Raw genomic sequence first — 18,818 nt, forward strand, 5'->3', positions numbered from 1 at the left:
ATTTGCTGAGAGTTATGAAGATCAAACCAGTTATTTATCAACAAAATTGCTTCTGAACACTAAATATAAACAATTATTATAGTAAGTAATTATACAATGTGATAATATCCAAACTCGGGAAATTTTAGTGTACTTCTTTCCAATTAGATGTTAGTGCACCCGTGTCTCCATAGTATTGCATTGCTTTAGCAACGGTCCTGGAAAGAAGTTGGGCCGCGGTTTTAACTTTTTGACGTTGAACTCCACTGACATTTAAATGAAACTCTGTCACTTTGTAAGTAACAGTCAAGTCATTTGTACCTTGTACTTTCAACAAAGATTCAAACAAACTTTTACCTATGTATTTATTACCTTAACATAAAGAAATTTTAATACATTGTTATGAATATAATATGAAGTAAACAAAATTGTCACAATTTATATGAACTTAAAGTATTACCATTTTCAGTAACCATGTTAAATCCATGATCAATGATGTTGTTTCTTATCAATTTCAATAAATGTGGTACATCAGCAAAGACATGGACGTTTTTTCCAGTGTTTGGATGTAAAAAACTACTATTTGTATGGGTAACTTTCAATGAATTCCACAAAGAAATGTTAGTAGGACCCATATCACTTGTAACTGCTGCCACATTATATCCACAGTTATATAATTTATTAATTATGTTGTTTAGTATTGAAGCAGTCATTGGTGTGTCATAAGAATAAAATACTGGCTGCTTCCAAGATTTGAAGAGTCCTCTAACCATGACCACTTGCACAGTTTGATGTGGTCCTAAAACTTGATCAATTGCTTTATCATAGCATACATCATGTGCTATGTAAACTTCATCAAAAGAGAGAACAACAATGTAGAAAGATTCTTAATGTAGAAAGACCTAAAATACGACAACATGTTATAAAATAGTCCACATCAGTTTTGAAATAATTGAATACTTAACAATGGAATAGTTTGAAGCAGATATGAATAAGCGGCTGTAGAAATACTTCTGAGTGTTATCGCTGATACAATATCCTCATTCTCCCACTTTTTAATTTTTTTTTGTCATTTAAAAAGTAATTAATTTGTGTTTTAGTGAACACTGACGAAAACAACTTATGCACATTTAAATTAAAATCCTCTCTATTTTTTATATGAAGCTGTTCATTTTCTTTTTGAACATCCAAAAGTTTTTGATTTAAATTATCAAGTTGTTTTCGGAGATAATCGCTATAAATTATAAATTCAAAATGAGAAATATTAACAGAAATTATGAATTTAATTTTTTTTTTAGTCAACTACAAGACAAACAAGAAAAAAATTGTACAAACATTTCAGAGTTGTCAATGGGTAAAAATGACACATCATGTTCAAATTCATTAACAAGAGACCTCGGGATGAATGGTTTTTTACAGTCATCGAGAACTTCAACCTTTGGTACCTGCATCATATGTCAAGTTGTATTACAAATTATGTTATGCTCATATATATGCTATCATAGGTAGTTAAGAAAATAGTGATAAAGAAATAAACTATTTTTAACAATGTTTTATGTATTACCAAGGGACATTCATTTAAAGAATCCGCGTTCGGTAAAATTTCTGGATTTGAGAATGTTGAGACTTCAGCAGTTTGTAGGATAGAATTTAATTTAACTCTAGAGCTTTTTATCTGTAAAATATATATTAAAGTGTAGAGACTGTATTTATAATTAAAACTATGTACCTATATCATACCTACCATGCTATGTATAAAGTATCCACTATTTTTGTTATGTTGTATTGAAATACAATTTATTTAGTTCACACAATATTTTTTAGTAAAATAAAATTAAATACTTACTTTCCGTGGAGTTAGATATTTTGTAGGGACTGCATCAGCTTTAAGCTTTTTACTTTTGCAAGGAGAATATCCTGCCTTAATTTGGATCAACGGTTTCTCCTTCATTGCATTTGGCGAGAAATGTTTTGAACAAATTCGTGCTATTGCACAAATTATTGCAATGTTTAATTGTCCCTTCATTAAATAAAAATACCTAACAGTATACTACATGATGACTTACCATCTTTCACTGTATTGTCAACTACACCACATGCGTTAAACCACTTTGCACGATAAGTGGGTGACTTTGGAACTCTGTAATAACTTACAGCCTTACCAAACCCTATGGCAGAGCTATTTGCACAGCTAGGTACCATGCAGTTGGGCATTTTTATTTATAAAAATAAAATGAATTTATAACAACAATTTGCTTAAAAGGCCAGGAGAAAACAATACACTTTTTTGCAGGCAAAACTAATAAACCAGTAAACCAATATTAAATAAATTGTTTCTTACAATGATGATGGCTGTATGGAGAAGGAAAAGTATAAATAACTAAAGAAAAACAAACATTGTAATATATAATGTTATTATGCATATATTTATTTATACAATGTTTATATTTACACAATATTGAACAATACAAAAACAATAATGACATGGGAACTCATCATTTTGATTATTTATTATATTATTACTACTAGATTAAATGTATTACTAATAACTAATAAGTAATATTATAATAATAATAACTAATATAATATAATTAAATTATAGTGGGAATAACTGTTTTCTCCATGATATATAGTTTTTCATCCAAGTCTGGGGAAGAATGAATGCGTGAAATAATCTAGTGATCATGCCTGTTTATTTAGTCATGGCTGCAGCGACTGCATGCAGTCACTGCTGCAGTCGACTGCAGAAACGAAACCTTACCTTAAACAGTAAAATGGTGATTAGCGATAGCAGAGTTTATTTATAACGCGCCTACGAATAAAATTATTTTTGATAAAAATAATACATGTGTATATTGTTTCATTTATAAACATACATCGCATTGTCTGTATTTATTTATACAACTGAGTTAGAAATTTAGAATGTAGAAATGACTAAAAACATAACTATAACAAATTAAAAAATAAAAACATCAGATAAGGTAGCGATAGCCGGCTTGACCATCGTATTTCAATTTTCACACCTTATTGATGTTTTATAGTTCACAACCAGCGAGAGAATCAGAACTCAGCAGTTTCGCCTGTTCAGGATTAAAGTAGATAGGTAATAAATACATATAATCATAAATATTAAATATGTACCACATTGATAATTGCAATGTCATATGTAAACCATTTTTCAGATTTAAAATATACCTACTAAATAATCAATTACCAGATAATAATTTAAAACATTTCAAAATTCGATTACGTTACTCATATCAGAACTTACTCGATTGCTCGATTATTTTACTCATAATCAAAATTATTCGATTACTCGATTATTAGTCCACATAAGTTATGCCCAAAAAGCAGCTTTATTCGGAATCAAACAAAAGGTTTTGATTGGTTTTTCGTTATAGTTTAGGGTCCTGATTATTCTCCTAAAAGTGCCCGGTGATAACGCATGTGCTAAAATTTTAAGGGTTGTTTAAGGGGTGAAAATTGCTCAAAATTCAGTTTTTCACTAATACCTCTTAAAATATCAACTGGACAACTAAAATACCTATATACTAAATTATCTATAAAAAAGTATCCCAAGTCCTTAGGTCTACAATCAAAAAGTTTCAAAAAAAAATATGTAAGTAAAAATTAGTATTTATAAGAACTTTTTTTCGAGATAGATATTTATGAAAATCATCGTTGTACGGTCCAAGCTAACACACTAACTTTCCTTGATATTTATAGTACATTATTTTTACTCTATTCCACACCACCTACGGAGGTTGAGTATTAGGCGGTGTTCTCACCAAAAGCAACTGATGACGGCAACGCAACCGCGACGCAACGCGACACGTATTACTAAATTGACATGTTCTGACCGGTAGCAACAGGACTAGATTTCAACTCGACTATTTGGAAACTATTTTAAAGCAACTCGATATGTCAGTCTCTTCTAGCTAGTTGCTTGCTCGCTGCGTGTTTATTTACTTATTTATTTGTACCTTTTGTATATTTTATTTATTTATTTAATAAAATGGCAAATGAGCAGGAAAAAAATGTAAATTTTGTACAACTTATTGAAAGTCATACTTGTCTATATGATATAACATCGCCTAATTATACACGGCAAGATATCAAAGAAAAAGCGTGGAATGACATTTCAAAAATAACACATGATTCTAGTAAGTATTTTTTTTTTATTATTATGTAATAACTTATGTATTAATTAATGTTATGCATAAAATATTAAATATATACATAGTACATCATCATTCATCAGTAACTAAAATTAAATTTGAAAAAAAAAATAATAATAATTATAATTTATCGGATATGGGTATTAAATTAATTAAATTATAGTGTTCCATTGATATGGAATAGAACCGGCTGGTGACATAAAATAATTACATAATTTTTCCCTGTTTTGTTGTGCCTCTGATAAAGGTCTTATTACTTGTTGAACTCGATTTTGTTGAACTTGAATATTCGAAATTTGATGATTTTCTTGTTGTATTTCAAACTGTTTAGGATGAGTAAATATTCCTTGTTTTATTCGAATAAAATTGTGAAGGACACAAGCAGCTTTTATAATGAAATTTATAGTTTCTTCCTTACAACAAATTGGTCCTTCAAATAAACGAAATTTGGATACTAACATACCAAACGCACACTCGACACTTTTACGGCCTCTTGAAAGTCGATAATTGAAAACTCTTTTTTTATTGTCCAAACTTCGTTTTGGATAAGGTCTCATTATATATTTTGTGAGGGGAAAAGCTTCATCCGCTACAAAATAAAAAGGAAAATCATTTTCATCATTACTTGAAGGTAATGGTTTACTGGGAGGTAGCTGTAATACACCTAAATTTAGAGCACGTCCGAGATTTGAAGTTCGAAAAACAGCACCATCACTATTTCTCCCTACTTCACCAACATCTATCGTTGTAAATAATCCGTCGGCGTCAACACAAGCCATAAGTACTATTGAGAAATAATTTTTATAGTTAAAATATGTTGACCCGGTATTTGGTAAACATTTAATTCTAAAATGTTTACCGTCAATCGCCCCTAAACAGTTTGGTATATTCCATAATTCATAAAATCTGTTAGAAATTTGTATCCATTTTTCTTGCGTTGGTGAACCCAAATATTCTGGATGAAGTACGGTCCAAATATTTTCAGTAGTGTTTGAAACAATAGTACTAATTGTCGTAAGCCCTCTCATAAAGTGATATGTCATAGCTCTAAAACTTTCTCCTGTTGCCATATACCTAAAATAATTTATATACATAAATTTGGATTTTGACCCGACAAAAACAATTTTATTGGCAATAATGGAAAAAAAAATTAAATTGTCATATGCCTATTAATAGTTTAAAAAAGTCAAAATATTTCGAAAGTTAAATGGCGTATAGAAAATATTATTATAAACGTATCCTGTTATATATATTCAATTTTATAATATTCTATATTATAGGTATATATATATATATTAAACTATATTTATATAAAATATATTGGTCAATAATGTATTTATTTTATAAGTAATCAATTTATTATTTATATTATTTTAGTACAGACATGTAAAGAGCGATGGAAAAACCTTCGAACAGTATTTCTACGTCATTTAAGACAAAAAGTACCCAGTGGTTCATCGGGTGGTATTAAAAAAAAATATTATTTAGAAGAAGCTATGCAGTTCATAATGCCTTTCGTTAAGAGTGGTAAACAACAACAAGGTAATTTATTGATATTACCAGAATTGGAAAACAAAAACATTGATGATATCCAAGTAGGCCTAAATGATGAAATACAATCTGATCATGAACAAGGATTGTCTGATATATTGACCAATGAAGAAAAGTCAAATAACCAAAAAACAATATCACATGGCGCCAAAAAGTTAAAATTAAATAATAAAGCCAGTGATGTCGAAAGTTGTTTTATAGAATATTTTGAAACAAAAAAGAAAAATTTAACTACAACTCCAGAATGTGCAGATCAAAAGTTCCTATTGAGTTTACTGCCAGATATGCAACAAATGAACTCCACGCAGAAAAGGCAATTCAAAAGAAAAGTTTTGGACATCATTGCTTGTATTTTGGAAGACTCAGATTCAATAAACATATCTAGTCGTTCAAGTGCTGCTAGTTACTCTTCATCACCAATTATACCAGAGTCCAGAACAGATAATCAATATCAGCAATATGATCCAGCAGACAGTGGTTTTGGATATTTTAATATACAATAATAAATAATAAGATTTAATGAGTTTTCAAGGGTATTCAATTTTTTTTATTATTTATTTAATTTTACAGGTCACTACTATTATTTTTATTTTTTAAATAAAACATTTAATAATTTAATCATGTAATTGCATTCAATTCTATTATATTTTATTAAAATACTAAATATTACCTTATCGTAATGAGAAGTCTTTCCTCGACTGACACTGCTTTTCGGTAGTTTGTATCCAGTCTTTTAATTGATGGTTTCATTAATTCGACTAAATCTTGAAACGTTTCAATGCTCATCCTATAAAATCCATGAAATTTGCCTGGATCTTGATCTAATTCTCTGGATAATATGAATGAACTATGGTTAATGTGTAATGAATAATAAGGATGAGCCCATATTCTTTTTTTTTGCCGTTTTTTATGTCTCAAATACATTAATGCTACAAGCATATCCTCATCCGACGAAGACATTTTGACAACTGAATTATGTGAAACTGAAAAGTGCACAGTTGCATTTCAGTTTTTAGGCGAGAACAATTAAGCAACTCAACTAAAACTAGACTCGAATCTCTATCGCGTTGCCGTCATCAGTTGCTTTTGGTGAGAACACAGCCTTAGGCGCGTTTTTTTTACGTGGTATCCCTAGTAGGCCTATTCCACAACTACAAAACTCTATCACGGATAAAAATAAAAAATTTACCAAAACATTTTGAGTTATATTTCTTTTTCTTCCTCCATCTCATATTCGTCGCTATAATAGACATTTTCTGGTGTTTCAATTTCTTTAGTTGCCTGAACTTTAACATTACTGTTAACGCTTAAAAGTGGAAGTACTCGATCTGCTCGTGAAAATTTAATATCGAAAAATGTTTTCAAAATATTTTGACTTGTTTTGAGCTGTTTACCTGATTAGCTGATAAACTTAGTTTTCAACTTTTTTAGATTTTTAGTTATTTTACGTTCAAATTTTGATGAATGACATATTAAATAACCAAGAAAAACGATTTTAGTTATTTTGATGTAGGTAATCTTATAATATTAAATAAACTTACTGGCTACCGTATTTATAATAATTAATAACTAATTAATCGTTTTTCGTTTTTTTAGTTACCCACTTGTAACCTACTGTACAGCAAAGCGACATCCACTTACCCACCTTTTAAATATTGTTCGACTGTAATTGTTATAGAATATCAGGAGCCTTGTACTAAATTTTCAAGCATTTTAACACAACGAATAAATATATTTTAACATCATGAAAAAATAAATTGTATTGACATTTGTAGTAAAAAACAGAAAAAATTTTAATTTAAAATATTCGTAAACAGCTAAAATTAAGTCAACATATTTTGAAATATTTATGGTGTATATAAAATGCTATTATAAACATTTAGTGTTAAATATCATGTATTTAGGGTAATTTGTTTTAGAATTAAATACCAAAATCGATTTTCTCAAAATCTAAATTTGTGTAAAATTTCAGTTTTTCCTTATTTTTCTGTTGTGCTTTTAAAAACGACTGAGAATTTTAAATTTTAACTTAATCAAATCTTAATTTCGACTATACTTTTATTGTGTACACAGATACAAATAAAAAAAAAACACACATCATTGTAGAATCAATACATATTACATATTATCATTGCTTCGCTCAGAATCTATAATATGATTAATATTCGAATAAATAATTAATAAATTATAAATACATTTATATACATTTATTAATAATTATGTTTTCAAATTATTCGAATTATTTTTTTTTAATTATTATGTTGATAACATTTTGCACAACTCTGGTATTAATTATATCAAAAAATATATATTAATATTATAAATTATAGCCGTCTGTTAAAAGCAACTATTACAACTATTTAGCGACCAATTTTATACGACAAAATGACATACTTATCTACCTTTCCTTTTTTGACTTAATTATGCATTTTTTCTTTGCAGATTTTTAGGTTACGGAGACTCTTTTGCAACTATTTCGTTTAGCAATCGACTTGGCGAGTCTACAGTTCGTAAAATAATTTATGATACATGCGGAGCCCTATGGGAAGTTTTGCAACCTGTCTATAGACACCGTGCAGCTGCTGAAAAATGACGAGCCCTAGTGGAGAAGACCAACACTACTGTCGTGAGACTGTTCTACTGGTTTTATGGGGAATTATTTATAAAATATGTTTTATTTCAAAATCTTTTGGATAAATTGAAAGTTTGAATGATTAATCGAATTATTCGAATTCTGCATATTTAATTTCTTAATATTTGTTTCATGATTATAGTTGTAATGTAATTTAATACGAATAAATAATAATGTGATGTATTTTTTATTATCATTAACTATATATTATCATTGTTGTGGATCTACCTTGATTGTGAATTTAATTCTTAGATCATATACAATGGATAGAGCCATACGAACTATTTGTGAAGCCAACATCACTGTAGGACCTCGATGATATGCGCATGCGTGTGGTCTCTTATCATTAATGCTTGGCGCAGAGTGTCGGCATTATAATAATATGAACAGATTGAAATATTATGATAAGCAGTTGCGCATGCGCAGATGTCACAGGTCCTATAGTAATGTTGGCATCAACTCTTTTTATGCCCGTAGTATGCTATGACTCCATCCATTGTATATGATCTAAGATTTAATTAAATAATAATGATTAATGAATGATGAATTTATAAAATGTATCATGTTAACAATCACAATTGACACAATTTAATAACTTATAATAATAAATTATTACATTAAATTATTACAATAAATTAATTTCTAATACATTGTCTAAGCATGAGTAATGTGCGAAAATCAAACCATAACTGCTGTGTCGTTAATTGCAATTCAACATATTCAAATACATCAGATGTTGTGTTCTACAATTTCCCGAATAGGTCATACGAAAAAGAACGCAAATTGCAATGGGTTAAAGCTGTAAATCGACTTGAGTAAGTACTTTTTTTATCTCGGATATTTTTAAATTTGCTTAATAGTGTCACACTTGTATACTAAAACACTGATTTAATTTTCTTTGATTTTAGTGACAAGGGAAAACTATGGTGGCCTAAACTACGAAGTTCAATTTGTTCAGAACATTTTATTGGAAAAAAGAAATCTAATCATCCTTTAAGTCCATCATATAATCCATCAATATTTCCAGAAAATTATAAAAAACAAAAATGTAATTCTGTACAAAAAGAGGATAGGTACAAACGACATTTGAACAGAAATTTTACAATTACTCACATGGACAATGAGCTCATTGAAAATCCTGTTGAACAGTTCTTAGACCAACCAATTATTTATAAAATAGATAAAGGTTCTCAAGCTGCATTTGATGTAAATGATACTCAGGATTTTGTATTTTCTTGTTGTTTTGATGGTAAGAATTTGTCTACACAAGCATCAATACCTTCTGTTTCAAATAGTTTAAATTCTGATTGTAAACCAAAATTAATTGATAAAAGTAGTGGCGTTGACTCAAGTAATAATTTATCATGTTTATACTGTGAGGCGTTCCATGGGTTTCAGTCTGTTAAAAATGAAAATTCTTTAAAAGATTTAACAGGCACAACATTTAAAATATTTAATATCTTACTCAAGTTTATGCCTAATAATAATCGTTCCTTAATTACCAAAGAAAATTGCTTATTATTATTCTTGATGAAAATTAAATTGGGGATCACTTATTCAGCTTTAGCTGTGTTTTTTGGTATACACAGAACCACTGTAGCTAGAGTTTTTTCAGATACTCTTTCAATATTAAGTGTACAAACAAAAGATTTTATTTTTTGGCCAAGTAAAAGAACTGTTCAATCACTATTACCAAAAGCTTTCGAAATTAATTACCCAAATTGTAGGTGTATAATAGACTGCACTGAAATAAGAGTTGAGCAACCTTCTACTGCAGAGCAAAGAGTCTATTTATATTCAAGGTACAAGAGTAATACAAACTGATGATATTATAGAGAGAATAATATATTAAGAAATTTGAATGAATATAATTGTTTGCTTATTTCTAACAATAGTTTACAACTTCAAAAACTTAGACTTAATATACAAATTAGCTGTCAAAGGGCACCACTATTTTGGTTTTTGCTTTTCATTTAAAAAAGAAGCTGGTAAATAATATGAAAAATAAAAATTTTCTACTTTTGGTAAAGTATTCAATAAATAATCTTCATCTTTGGTAATAGTCAACAAAACAGGACTCAATAAGTTATACACAAAAAGATCACATTCATCTAATCCAGTAACAAACATTAATATTTGACATTGAGAATAATATGAGTGACTTTTTTTTAATGTAATTTCACCATTAATTAGTTTCAAGTAATTAACATTAGGTATGTTAGTTACAGGGTCAATTATACCTTTATCCTGACATGTTATTGGACATTTTATTTCTAGCACTTTGTTTGGTCTATTATTGATTATTACAATTCTGTCTGGCGAAGCACAAAGCCAATGTTTATCAACATGCACTACTAGTCCACATTTAATAACTTCAAACCCAACCATCTTTGAATATGCCTCAAAAGCTTTGTTTTCAGTTTGATGGCCATATTTTACATTTTTTAGCAGCTTTTCCAATTAAAGGTTTACTATCTAATAAGGATTTTGCAAGTGAAATCTGTCTTTCATGTGTTAAAATTTTTAAAGTTTTAATTTTATGCACTTTTGTGCTAGCTGAGATTCGAAACTTTCTGTTATTCAACCGAAATTGATCTGATTGATCTATCGTTTGATTAAAAATAGTTTTTATTTTGTCTTCTGTAACAAAAATTAAGTTAAAGTAAAATTCAGATAACTCAAAATTTAAAGGAAAATTACATGGGCTTTTAATTATGGAAAATAATTTTTGCCTCAAAATTATGGTGTTTAAGTATGGATTATTTGTTTCAAAAATTATTTTTTTATCTACTTCATCTATAATATATTTTAAGGTTTTTTCACAAATTAAATCTACTTCTGTATGCATTTCAATTTTTAAATTTATACTTAGTGGACAATATAAATCTAATAATTCATGATTTTCAAACAAATGTTTATCATCGACTTCCATAATGTTAAGTTTTTGTTTCTTTACAGGAAATAGATCTGATATCCTTTTCCCTTTTTTATATTTTTCTTCTCCTGCTTTTGAAGGCTTTCCCCATGTTTGAGGGAAATCAGTCTGTGAATAACTTTCTTCATTATTTATAAAATGAAAAAGAGCACCAATGTGTTTGCATCTTTCACCTGCACCTGCTGCACATTCACAGAATGCATTCCTTATAGTTCTAGTTTCATCTAACTAAAAACAAAATAATACATAAATTCACACTGAGCTAATTAAGTGCTATAATACCTATACCCTAATTTGTATACATGCTTACTAAGTGATTACATAGTACCTACCTCAATTTTTACTTTGTAAGGCATAGACATAACAGATGTTTGCCGAATAACATGTCCAGAAATGAAATTTAACTGACCATCTGAAGATTTAATTTCTTGAACATTTATAACATTTATAACATTTTTAACCAAGTTCAAAGCTTTTTTGTCATTAAATTTAACATTTGAATAAATAGTTTGAAACCCGTACTTTAAAATCAAGTCACTCATTTTAGAACTTTTCAACACTACAGTTTACAAAATTTAATTTTATAAGTTGAATTTTGAAAATTGATAACAATTTTAAAATGTGTGCAATAATTGTTTATCAATTAAGTCATAATTATAATCATATTGTGGTGGCATGGCAAGCTAAGTAAAACAATACAATTTTTGTAGTAACCACAAGTCACGTGTTACTATTTAAAACACGGTATGTTCAGAGCTCGGTGGAAAAATTATATTACAGCTCTTTATAGTTATAAAAAAGTAGCGTTTTGAAAAAAAAATTATTTTACTGTAGCGTTGGGTTTTTTTTTATCTTTTAAAAATCAAAATATTAAATTTTATTTTAAACTGAAAGAAGGTAAATTTTCAAAAGTGCCAACAACAACATCTGATCTACCTAACTGCATACGCCGGTCGCTATTTGTCTCACGACAGTAATACGTATTTAGTCCACTCCGAGCGCTGGCTGTTCAGATGCACGGTGTCTATATGCCCCAACCGACTGTGGAACAATGGCAAAGAGTTGAAGAAAAATTTTGGCGAATCTGGAACTATCCAAATTGCATAGGTGCATTGGACGGCAAACATTGCGTTATTGAAAAACCACCAAAAACAGGCTCCATGTACTTTAATTATAAAAAAGAATTCAGCATTGTATTGTTAGCTCTTGTTGATGCAGATTATAAGTTTATAACTGTTGATGTTGGGGCTTACGGGAGAAACAGTGATGGTGGAATTTTTAGATCATCATCTTTAGGACAATCCTTTGCTAATGGGACTTTAAATATCCCCCCACCAAAATCGTTACCACTTTCAGACGTAATCACCCCTCACGTGATCGTTTGCGATGAAGCATTTCCTCTCACTAAAAATACAATGAGACCGTTCCCAGGGAACGCTCTTGAAAATAATCGAGACAATAAGGTCTACAACCAGTGGCGTATCCAGGGGGGGGGTTAGGGGGTTGTAACCTCCCCCCCCCCCGAAAATTGTTCAATATTTAATTAATTTAATGATCGACCGACAAAGCACGCGGCACCCAGCGGTCACCATTACACGTCAAAATATTATAACTTTTAGATTCTTGTAACTTTCAAGATAACTTTTCGTATAGTGTACGATGCACGTATAAAACTGACTAATAATATTAGCAAAACCCGAATTACATGACATTATGATACAGAATACAGATAACATAATAATAAAACCGATTAGCGGCTTCTGCGATTGTGATATCGATATCTTACAAATTATAATTCCTAATGTATTTTTACATTATTAAACCTTAGTGCATTTTCGAATACTTCGATAGCGTTTTTCATAATTGCCCGTATTGAAATGTGAAGACTTACTTAATATTCATCGTGATATTAACGTGGATATTAATGATGTTTTAGATGAACTTGCTAAAAAATCGAAACGAAAATTGAATATAAATTTATAGTTTGAAAAAAAAAATATTTACAAACTTCAACTTTTTATAGTCAGCGTTATAAAATAGTTATACACTTATAAAATATTTAATGTATGATGATTTATTATAATAAAAACACAATTCAATAAAATGTTATATGTTACACTTTTATTAACCCCCCCCCCCCCAAAAAAAAAAATTCTGGATACGCCACTGTTTACAACTACCACCATTGCCGAGCTAGAAGAGTAGTTGAAAATGCATTCGGTATATTGGCAAAAAAATTTAAAATTTATAACAGAAAATTCAACTTAAAACCAGAGAACATGGACACAGTTATATTGGCGACGACAGTGTTGCATAATATTTTGCGGAATGATAAATGTTATTGGCAACCAGGAGAATTGGAGGATACAAATACTCCAGAAGGGTTGAACAACTTTACAAGAGTTGGAGGAAACAATCCAAGAGAAGCATTTATTATAAGAGAAAACTTCAAACAGTTTTTTGTGTCAGATGGTACAGTACCGTGGCCAGTGGCGTGCCCAGGAAATTTCAATGGGGGGGGGATTTAAATTTTTTAGTAAAAGTACATTTAAATTAATCATGGTTATCCAAACACAAAAATTGCTAAACATATTATGTATAATATGTACATTCATGCATATTGAGTATCATTCTACAATTAGAATTAATTTAAATAGCCACACGCTATACACTATTGTTTAAATAAAATGACAACATTAAACTAAAAACATTTATAACCTTTATTAAAATAATTAATATACAAAAGAAAAATGGACGGTGTTTGTGCAAAAGGGCTCATGTTAGAAAACACGATTTTACAGTAGACGTAAAAAACGTGTATTGGCCATTTAAAACAATAAATGAATGATTTTTTTTTTACAAATAGGTAATTTAAACATCTAAACTTTGAATAATTAAGTATTACATACCTTAAGTATTTGAATCATTATTATAATTGACTTATGCCCATGTGCACGAATATATTAATACCACTTTTACGACTTGTGCCCTTTTTCGCAATATACAGAAATGTAGAAGGTACCAATGTGCCACACAAAATAGTACCTATATAATAATTAATTGATTTATCCAGTGTTCTCATAGTTTTAGAATTTTTAATTTTTTTTTTTACTAAGCCTAAATGATTAATTAATTAACAAATAACTCATTTTTATTAATTATTTATTAATGATATTAAATTGGTAGGTATAATAAAAATGAGCAATATTTTTTCATAGCAAAAAATTAACCTAATTATGTTATTTTTCAGGTTTAATAGTTTAAAATAAAAATAAATAACAAACTTTGATAGTTTATACACAAATAAAATTATAAGCAAATAAAACTTCATAAGAAAAATAGTTTAAAATAAGAATAAATAACAAACTTTGATAGTTTATACACAAATAAAATTATAAGCAAATAAGACTTGATAAGAAAAAAAAATAGTAAAATATTACTTTTTGAACATTTAAAAATATAAATATTATAATTGTTAATAATGATATTATAGTTTAAGAGCTGTCATCTTCAGAAGATACAATCGGATCTTGGATATCGGTTTTTGATTTTAAGTTTTTGTAAAAATCGTGATACACATCTGGTATTAAATTTAATAGAGAAAGAAGATATTTTTTTTTATCGTCAGATATTGCAAGTGTTGTACTATATGCTTGAGGTAATAAAGAACTTCTTACACTTCTGCGAGCCATATTAAAGTCAATAAAATTATCTTCTGTTCTTAATGATTTTTTGTATTGTACCATAGTATTGTTTTCTTTCGTGTACCTGAGCCATTTTACATCACGATTTAAATTTCGTCTAACAGTCAATATTTTCTTTGTACGATTATTCAGACAGTTATTGCTATTACTATCATTCCCTTTTAGTACAAAATAATACAAAGTAATTTATAAATTAATATTTTACATATAATTTTTACTAACAACATAGGTAGGTAAATAATAAAATATAGAAATTGGTTTAAAATAAATACAAACACACAACACTAATGTAAAATGCATAACTTGGTTTCTACCTTCTTTTAAGTTTTTACTATTGTTTGCTAATGAAACAAGATTTTCAGCTCTTCTTGAAGTCATCTTTTTGAATTAAAAAAGTTAAAAATTAATTAATAAAACGTTTTAACCACAGAACGTATAAAAATATAAAGACTTGATCCCTTTTACACGATTAAATATTAGACTAGTGCCGTTTTACACAAAAACCAATATTTATGTATGCAGTTATGTCCTTTTTCACAAACAAAATTTAGTTATTACGACTTGTGACAAAACGCACATATCAATAACTTGATAACGGTTCTACATCTGTCCAAACCAGTGGTACCAGTAGACGCGGCGCAAAATTGCGTATAAAATTAATGTATAATGTGAAAAATGAAAAATTTGGACTTGAGCCCTTTTGCACAAACACCGTCCAAATAATTCTTAAAAACAACTTAGTTATTCCAAACGAAAATTTAACCTCCTAGATTTTGTACTCATCTCATCAATGACTTCATCAGTATTTATTTTAATGTCTCGATGAATGTTCATCATAGCTAAGCCGTTTAATCTTGCTTGTCCAATAGAATTCCTTATATAAGTCTTTAAACGCTTTAATGTGGAAAATGATCGTTCACCAGTTGCGGTAGTGACTGGTAGGGTTATTAAAATTTTTAATAATTTGTGTATGTGTGGAAATATCATATGGTCACATTCACTAAAAACATCAAGAGCGCTTTTTGAAACATGAATCTCATTACACTTTTCTTGCCATAAACATAATTCTCCAGTTATAACTAAGCTACTGTTATTCAAATCCTCTTGATATGTATCAATGAGGTATTTAATATCTTGATCAGTTCCTGAATGAGTTTTATAGCCAGGTAGAATACAACTAAAACTTTGCAATAATTTATGATGTTTTATAAATCGATCATGTAACTGTGATAAAAATACATTTACTTAATAACTTTAAATGGTTATCAAATCTTCAAGCTATTTGGCATTATAATACAATTTTTAGTGCATTACTTTGTAAATGTTTTTTTTTTTTTTTTAATAAGCTTAAATTATGTAAAAGCAAAAATATTTTTTAATCCTAAAAACAAATACTTTAAAATAAGCTGCGATTAATTAAAACTTAATAAAGTCCTATTGCTCCACTGAGAATCTAAAATAAGCCATTAGAAAACAAATTAATATACTTACTAATCGTTCATACAGTTTTAAATGTGATATGTGTAACTTAATTAAATTATACATTCTTCATAAAAATTGAAGATTTTAAAATTTAAATCTTTTTTAAATAAATATAACTTTAAACCAGAAGTATTAGAAAAATGTATATATAAATATATTTTAAAAATTGTTGAGTAATTAATGTTAAAGCTAATGTATAAAATACTTTCCTAAAATTTAATAACTAATAGTTCATAAAATATTGGAAATTTATTTTTATTTAGTGTAGAATATTAGGTTAAAATAAGTCCAATAATTATGTTGTGAAATTCAATAGGTAAATATAAATTAACATTAGTATATACAAAATATAAACAAATTATTATTATTTTGTAATAATAAAAAAAATATTTAAGATTTAAATAGATATATAAAAGAATATTACCTTAATATTTTTTGGATATTGAATCAACAACATAAAAAAAGTCTGATTTGTCAACATTTGTTGTGTTAAAATCTGTATCCATAAGTGATGTGTTTATCTAAAAATGTAATAATATTTATGTATATTTTATATAAATATAATTATATATGAGTGTTAATAATTTCTAAGTCTATAACTCATTTAAATTAACAAAATATTATATAGACTTACTTATTATTAATAACATAATATTAAATTAAACTACATAATTGTATAATACTTTATAAACTTATTTTTTTCATAATATTATTTACATTCTTAATATTTCAATACCAACTTACCTTCTGATTAACTTTAGGTTTCTTTGACAAAAATGACAAAATCGATCCATCACGTTTTGCCATTATAAATAAAAGAACTTAAAATTGTTAAATGTCAAATACTTAAACAATAAATAAAAATGTTTGTAAGTATGTTGTATGTAGGTATAGTGTATACTATCACTGCAATTGGTATTATCACAAAGTAACAATAATAGAGTATTAGCTATTAATAGAATATCACAATTATATTATGATCTACTGAGAGATAAGAACTGGTCATTGAAGTAGCTGATAATTTATATCTGATTAGTGATTGGTAACCACTGATTTACCCATAGACCTTATATTTTTAGTATACGTGATTAGGATGATCCATCATTCTATCTTCTATCATACCATAAACATAATTGATTATTAATTATTACTTAGAAGATTTATTGCTCATGAACATGAATTCATAATCACTGATCTATAATCAGTATAATCCGTATAGTGAATGTTTATAATAGCCAATGGGAAATAATTTGTAAGCAATAACTTATTACTGATAATTTTAAAAGTAATATCCATATCCATATATAAATGTTTGTCTATGGTAATATCTAATAAGTTGAAGTTAACAAAAAAAATCCAATGGGGGGGGATATAACCCCTAACCTCCCCCCCCCTTGGGCACGCCACTGACCGTGGCAGTGGGAGAAAGCGTTTACAACCCGAAGTAATTATTGAAAACGAATATTACCTATGCTAAAATTAAATTAAAATTAAATATTTTATAGAATAATATTATTAAGTAGATTAGGTAGTATAGTTTTTAAAATAAATTATATACAGCCGTTTTTTTAATCATTTTTAAAAAGGTAAAACATAATTATTAAATACATTTTATATTATTATAATTTTTGGTATGTGTATACACAAATTTATTTTTAGTTAAGTCTTACATCATTTTAACTATGTAGAAATATTATAAACTGTTCAAATGTTCAATGAAAATAAATTATACTTACCAGAACTTCCCACTGTCTTTGCTACTTCTTCCCATGCATTTTTTAGCAATCGCATATCAGCTTGTCCTTTTTCGGTTGGATCATAAATAAAAGCGTATTTGCGAACACACTCAATCAGTATTCGTCTTCCATTATTTAATAGTGTAATGAAAGTGTTTTAACAACTTTAAACAAAAATACAAATTTGTACCACACAGAGAAAAATGATTATCGATCGAAATGCTGACAAGTTGTGTCCGTCGTCCGTCAATTTTGCCCTAAACAGCAATATATCCGTCTCCTGACGTTTCCAAGATACGACATGACAATACGTGTCGTAACCAGTGTGCGCCTGTTCATAAGAATATAATATAATACGCAAAGCTTTCCGTTCGACGGAAACCGTGACGTGACGTGACGGAACGTAACGAAACGGATCTGGTGTGCGCGCTCCTTAACTCGGCCGTCGCAACGGACGCTGAGGTGCCGGGCGGTGTTGCCAACGATAGGTGGTGTGACCGCCGGAGGAGAGTATTGTGGTGAAGCCTTGGCTCGCCACAGTATTATATTCAACTATTGTCCAATAGTATGATGTGATCTGGTATTATTTTATAATATTTGTAAGTTCGTTCATCGTTCTTT

The 18,818-nt window shown here is 28.4% G+C and overlaps 2 protein-coding genes and 1 long non-coding RNA gene across 3 annotated transcripts; 2 read left to right on the forward strand and 1 right to left on the reverse strand.

Moving 5' to 3' along the window:
• Nucleotides 1-819, forward strand: LOC132937417 (uncharacterized). The gene is made up of 4 exons (XR_009663670.1): nucleotides 1-81; nucleotides 148-274; nucleotides 449-599; nucleotides 678-819. It is a non-coding gene; the product is annotated as an uncharacterized LOC132937417 (long non-coding RNA).
• A 3,175-nt stretch (nucleotides 820-3,994) lies between these two features.
• LOC132945406 (uncharacterized) lies at nucleotides 3,995-6,211 on the forward strand. Its single transcript, XM_061015141.1, has 2 exons — nucleotides 3,995-4,142; nucleotides 5,535-6,211. Exons 1-2 carry the CDS (start codon nucleotides 3,995-3,997, stop codon nucleotides 6,209-6,211), a joined length of 825 nt encoding a protein of 274 aa, XP_060871124.1.
• On the reverse strand, nucleotides 4,261-4,936 carry LOC132949746 (uncharacterized). The gene has a single exon (XM_061020796.1). The coding sequence runs from the start codon at nucleotides 4,934-4,936 to the stop codon at nucleotides 4,310-4,312; it is 627 nt and encodes a 208-aa protein (XP_060876779.1). The 3' UTR covers nucleotides 4,261-4,309.
• Nucleotides 6,212-18,818: the final 12,607 nt, after the last annotated feature.

Source organism: Metopolophium dirhodum, chromosome 1, assembly GCF_019925205.1.
Source record: "Metopolophium dirhodum isolate CAU chromosome 1, ASM1992520v1, whole genome shotgun sequence".
NCBI lineage: Eukaryota > Metazoa > Arthropoda > Insecta > Hemiptera > Aphididae > Metopolophium > Metopolophium dirhodum.

Coding starts and splice junctions, on each gene's coding strand:
- LOC132945406 (XM_061015141.1), top strand. CDS start 3,995: ATGGCAAATGAGCAGGAAAAAAATGTAAATTTTGTACAACTTATTGAA. Junction 4,143..5,534: donor AAAAATAACACATGATTCTA/GTAAGTATTTTT, acceptor ATATTATTTTAG/TACAGACATGTAAAGAGCGA.
- LOC132949746 (XM_061020796.1), bottom strand. CDS start 4,936: ATGGCTTGTGTTGACGCCGACGGATTATTTACAACGATAGATGTTGGT.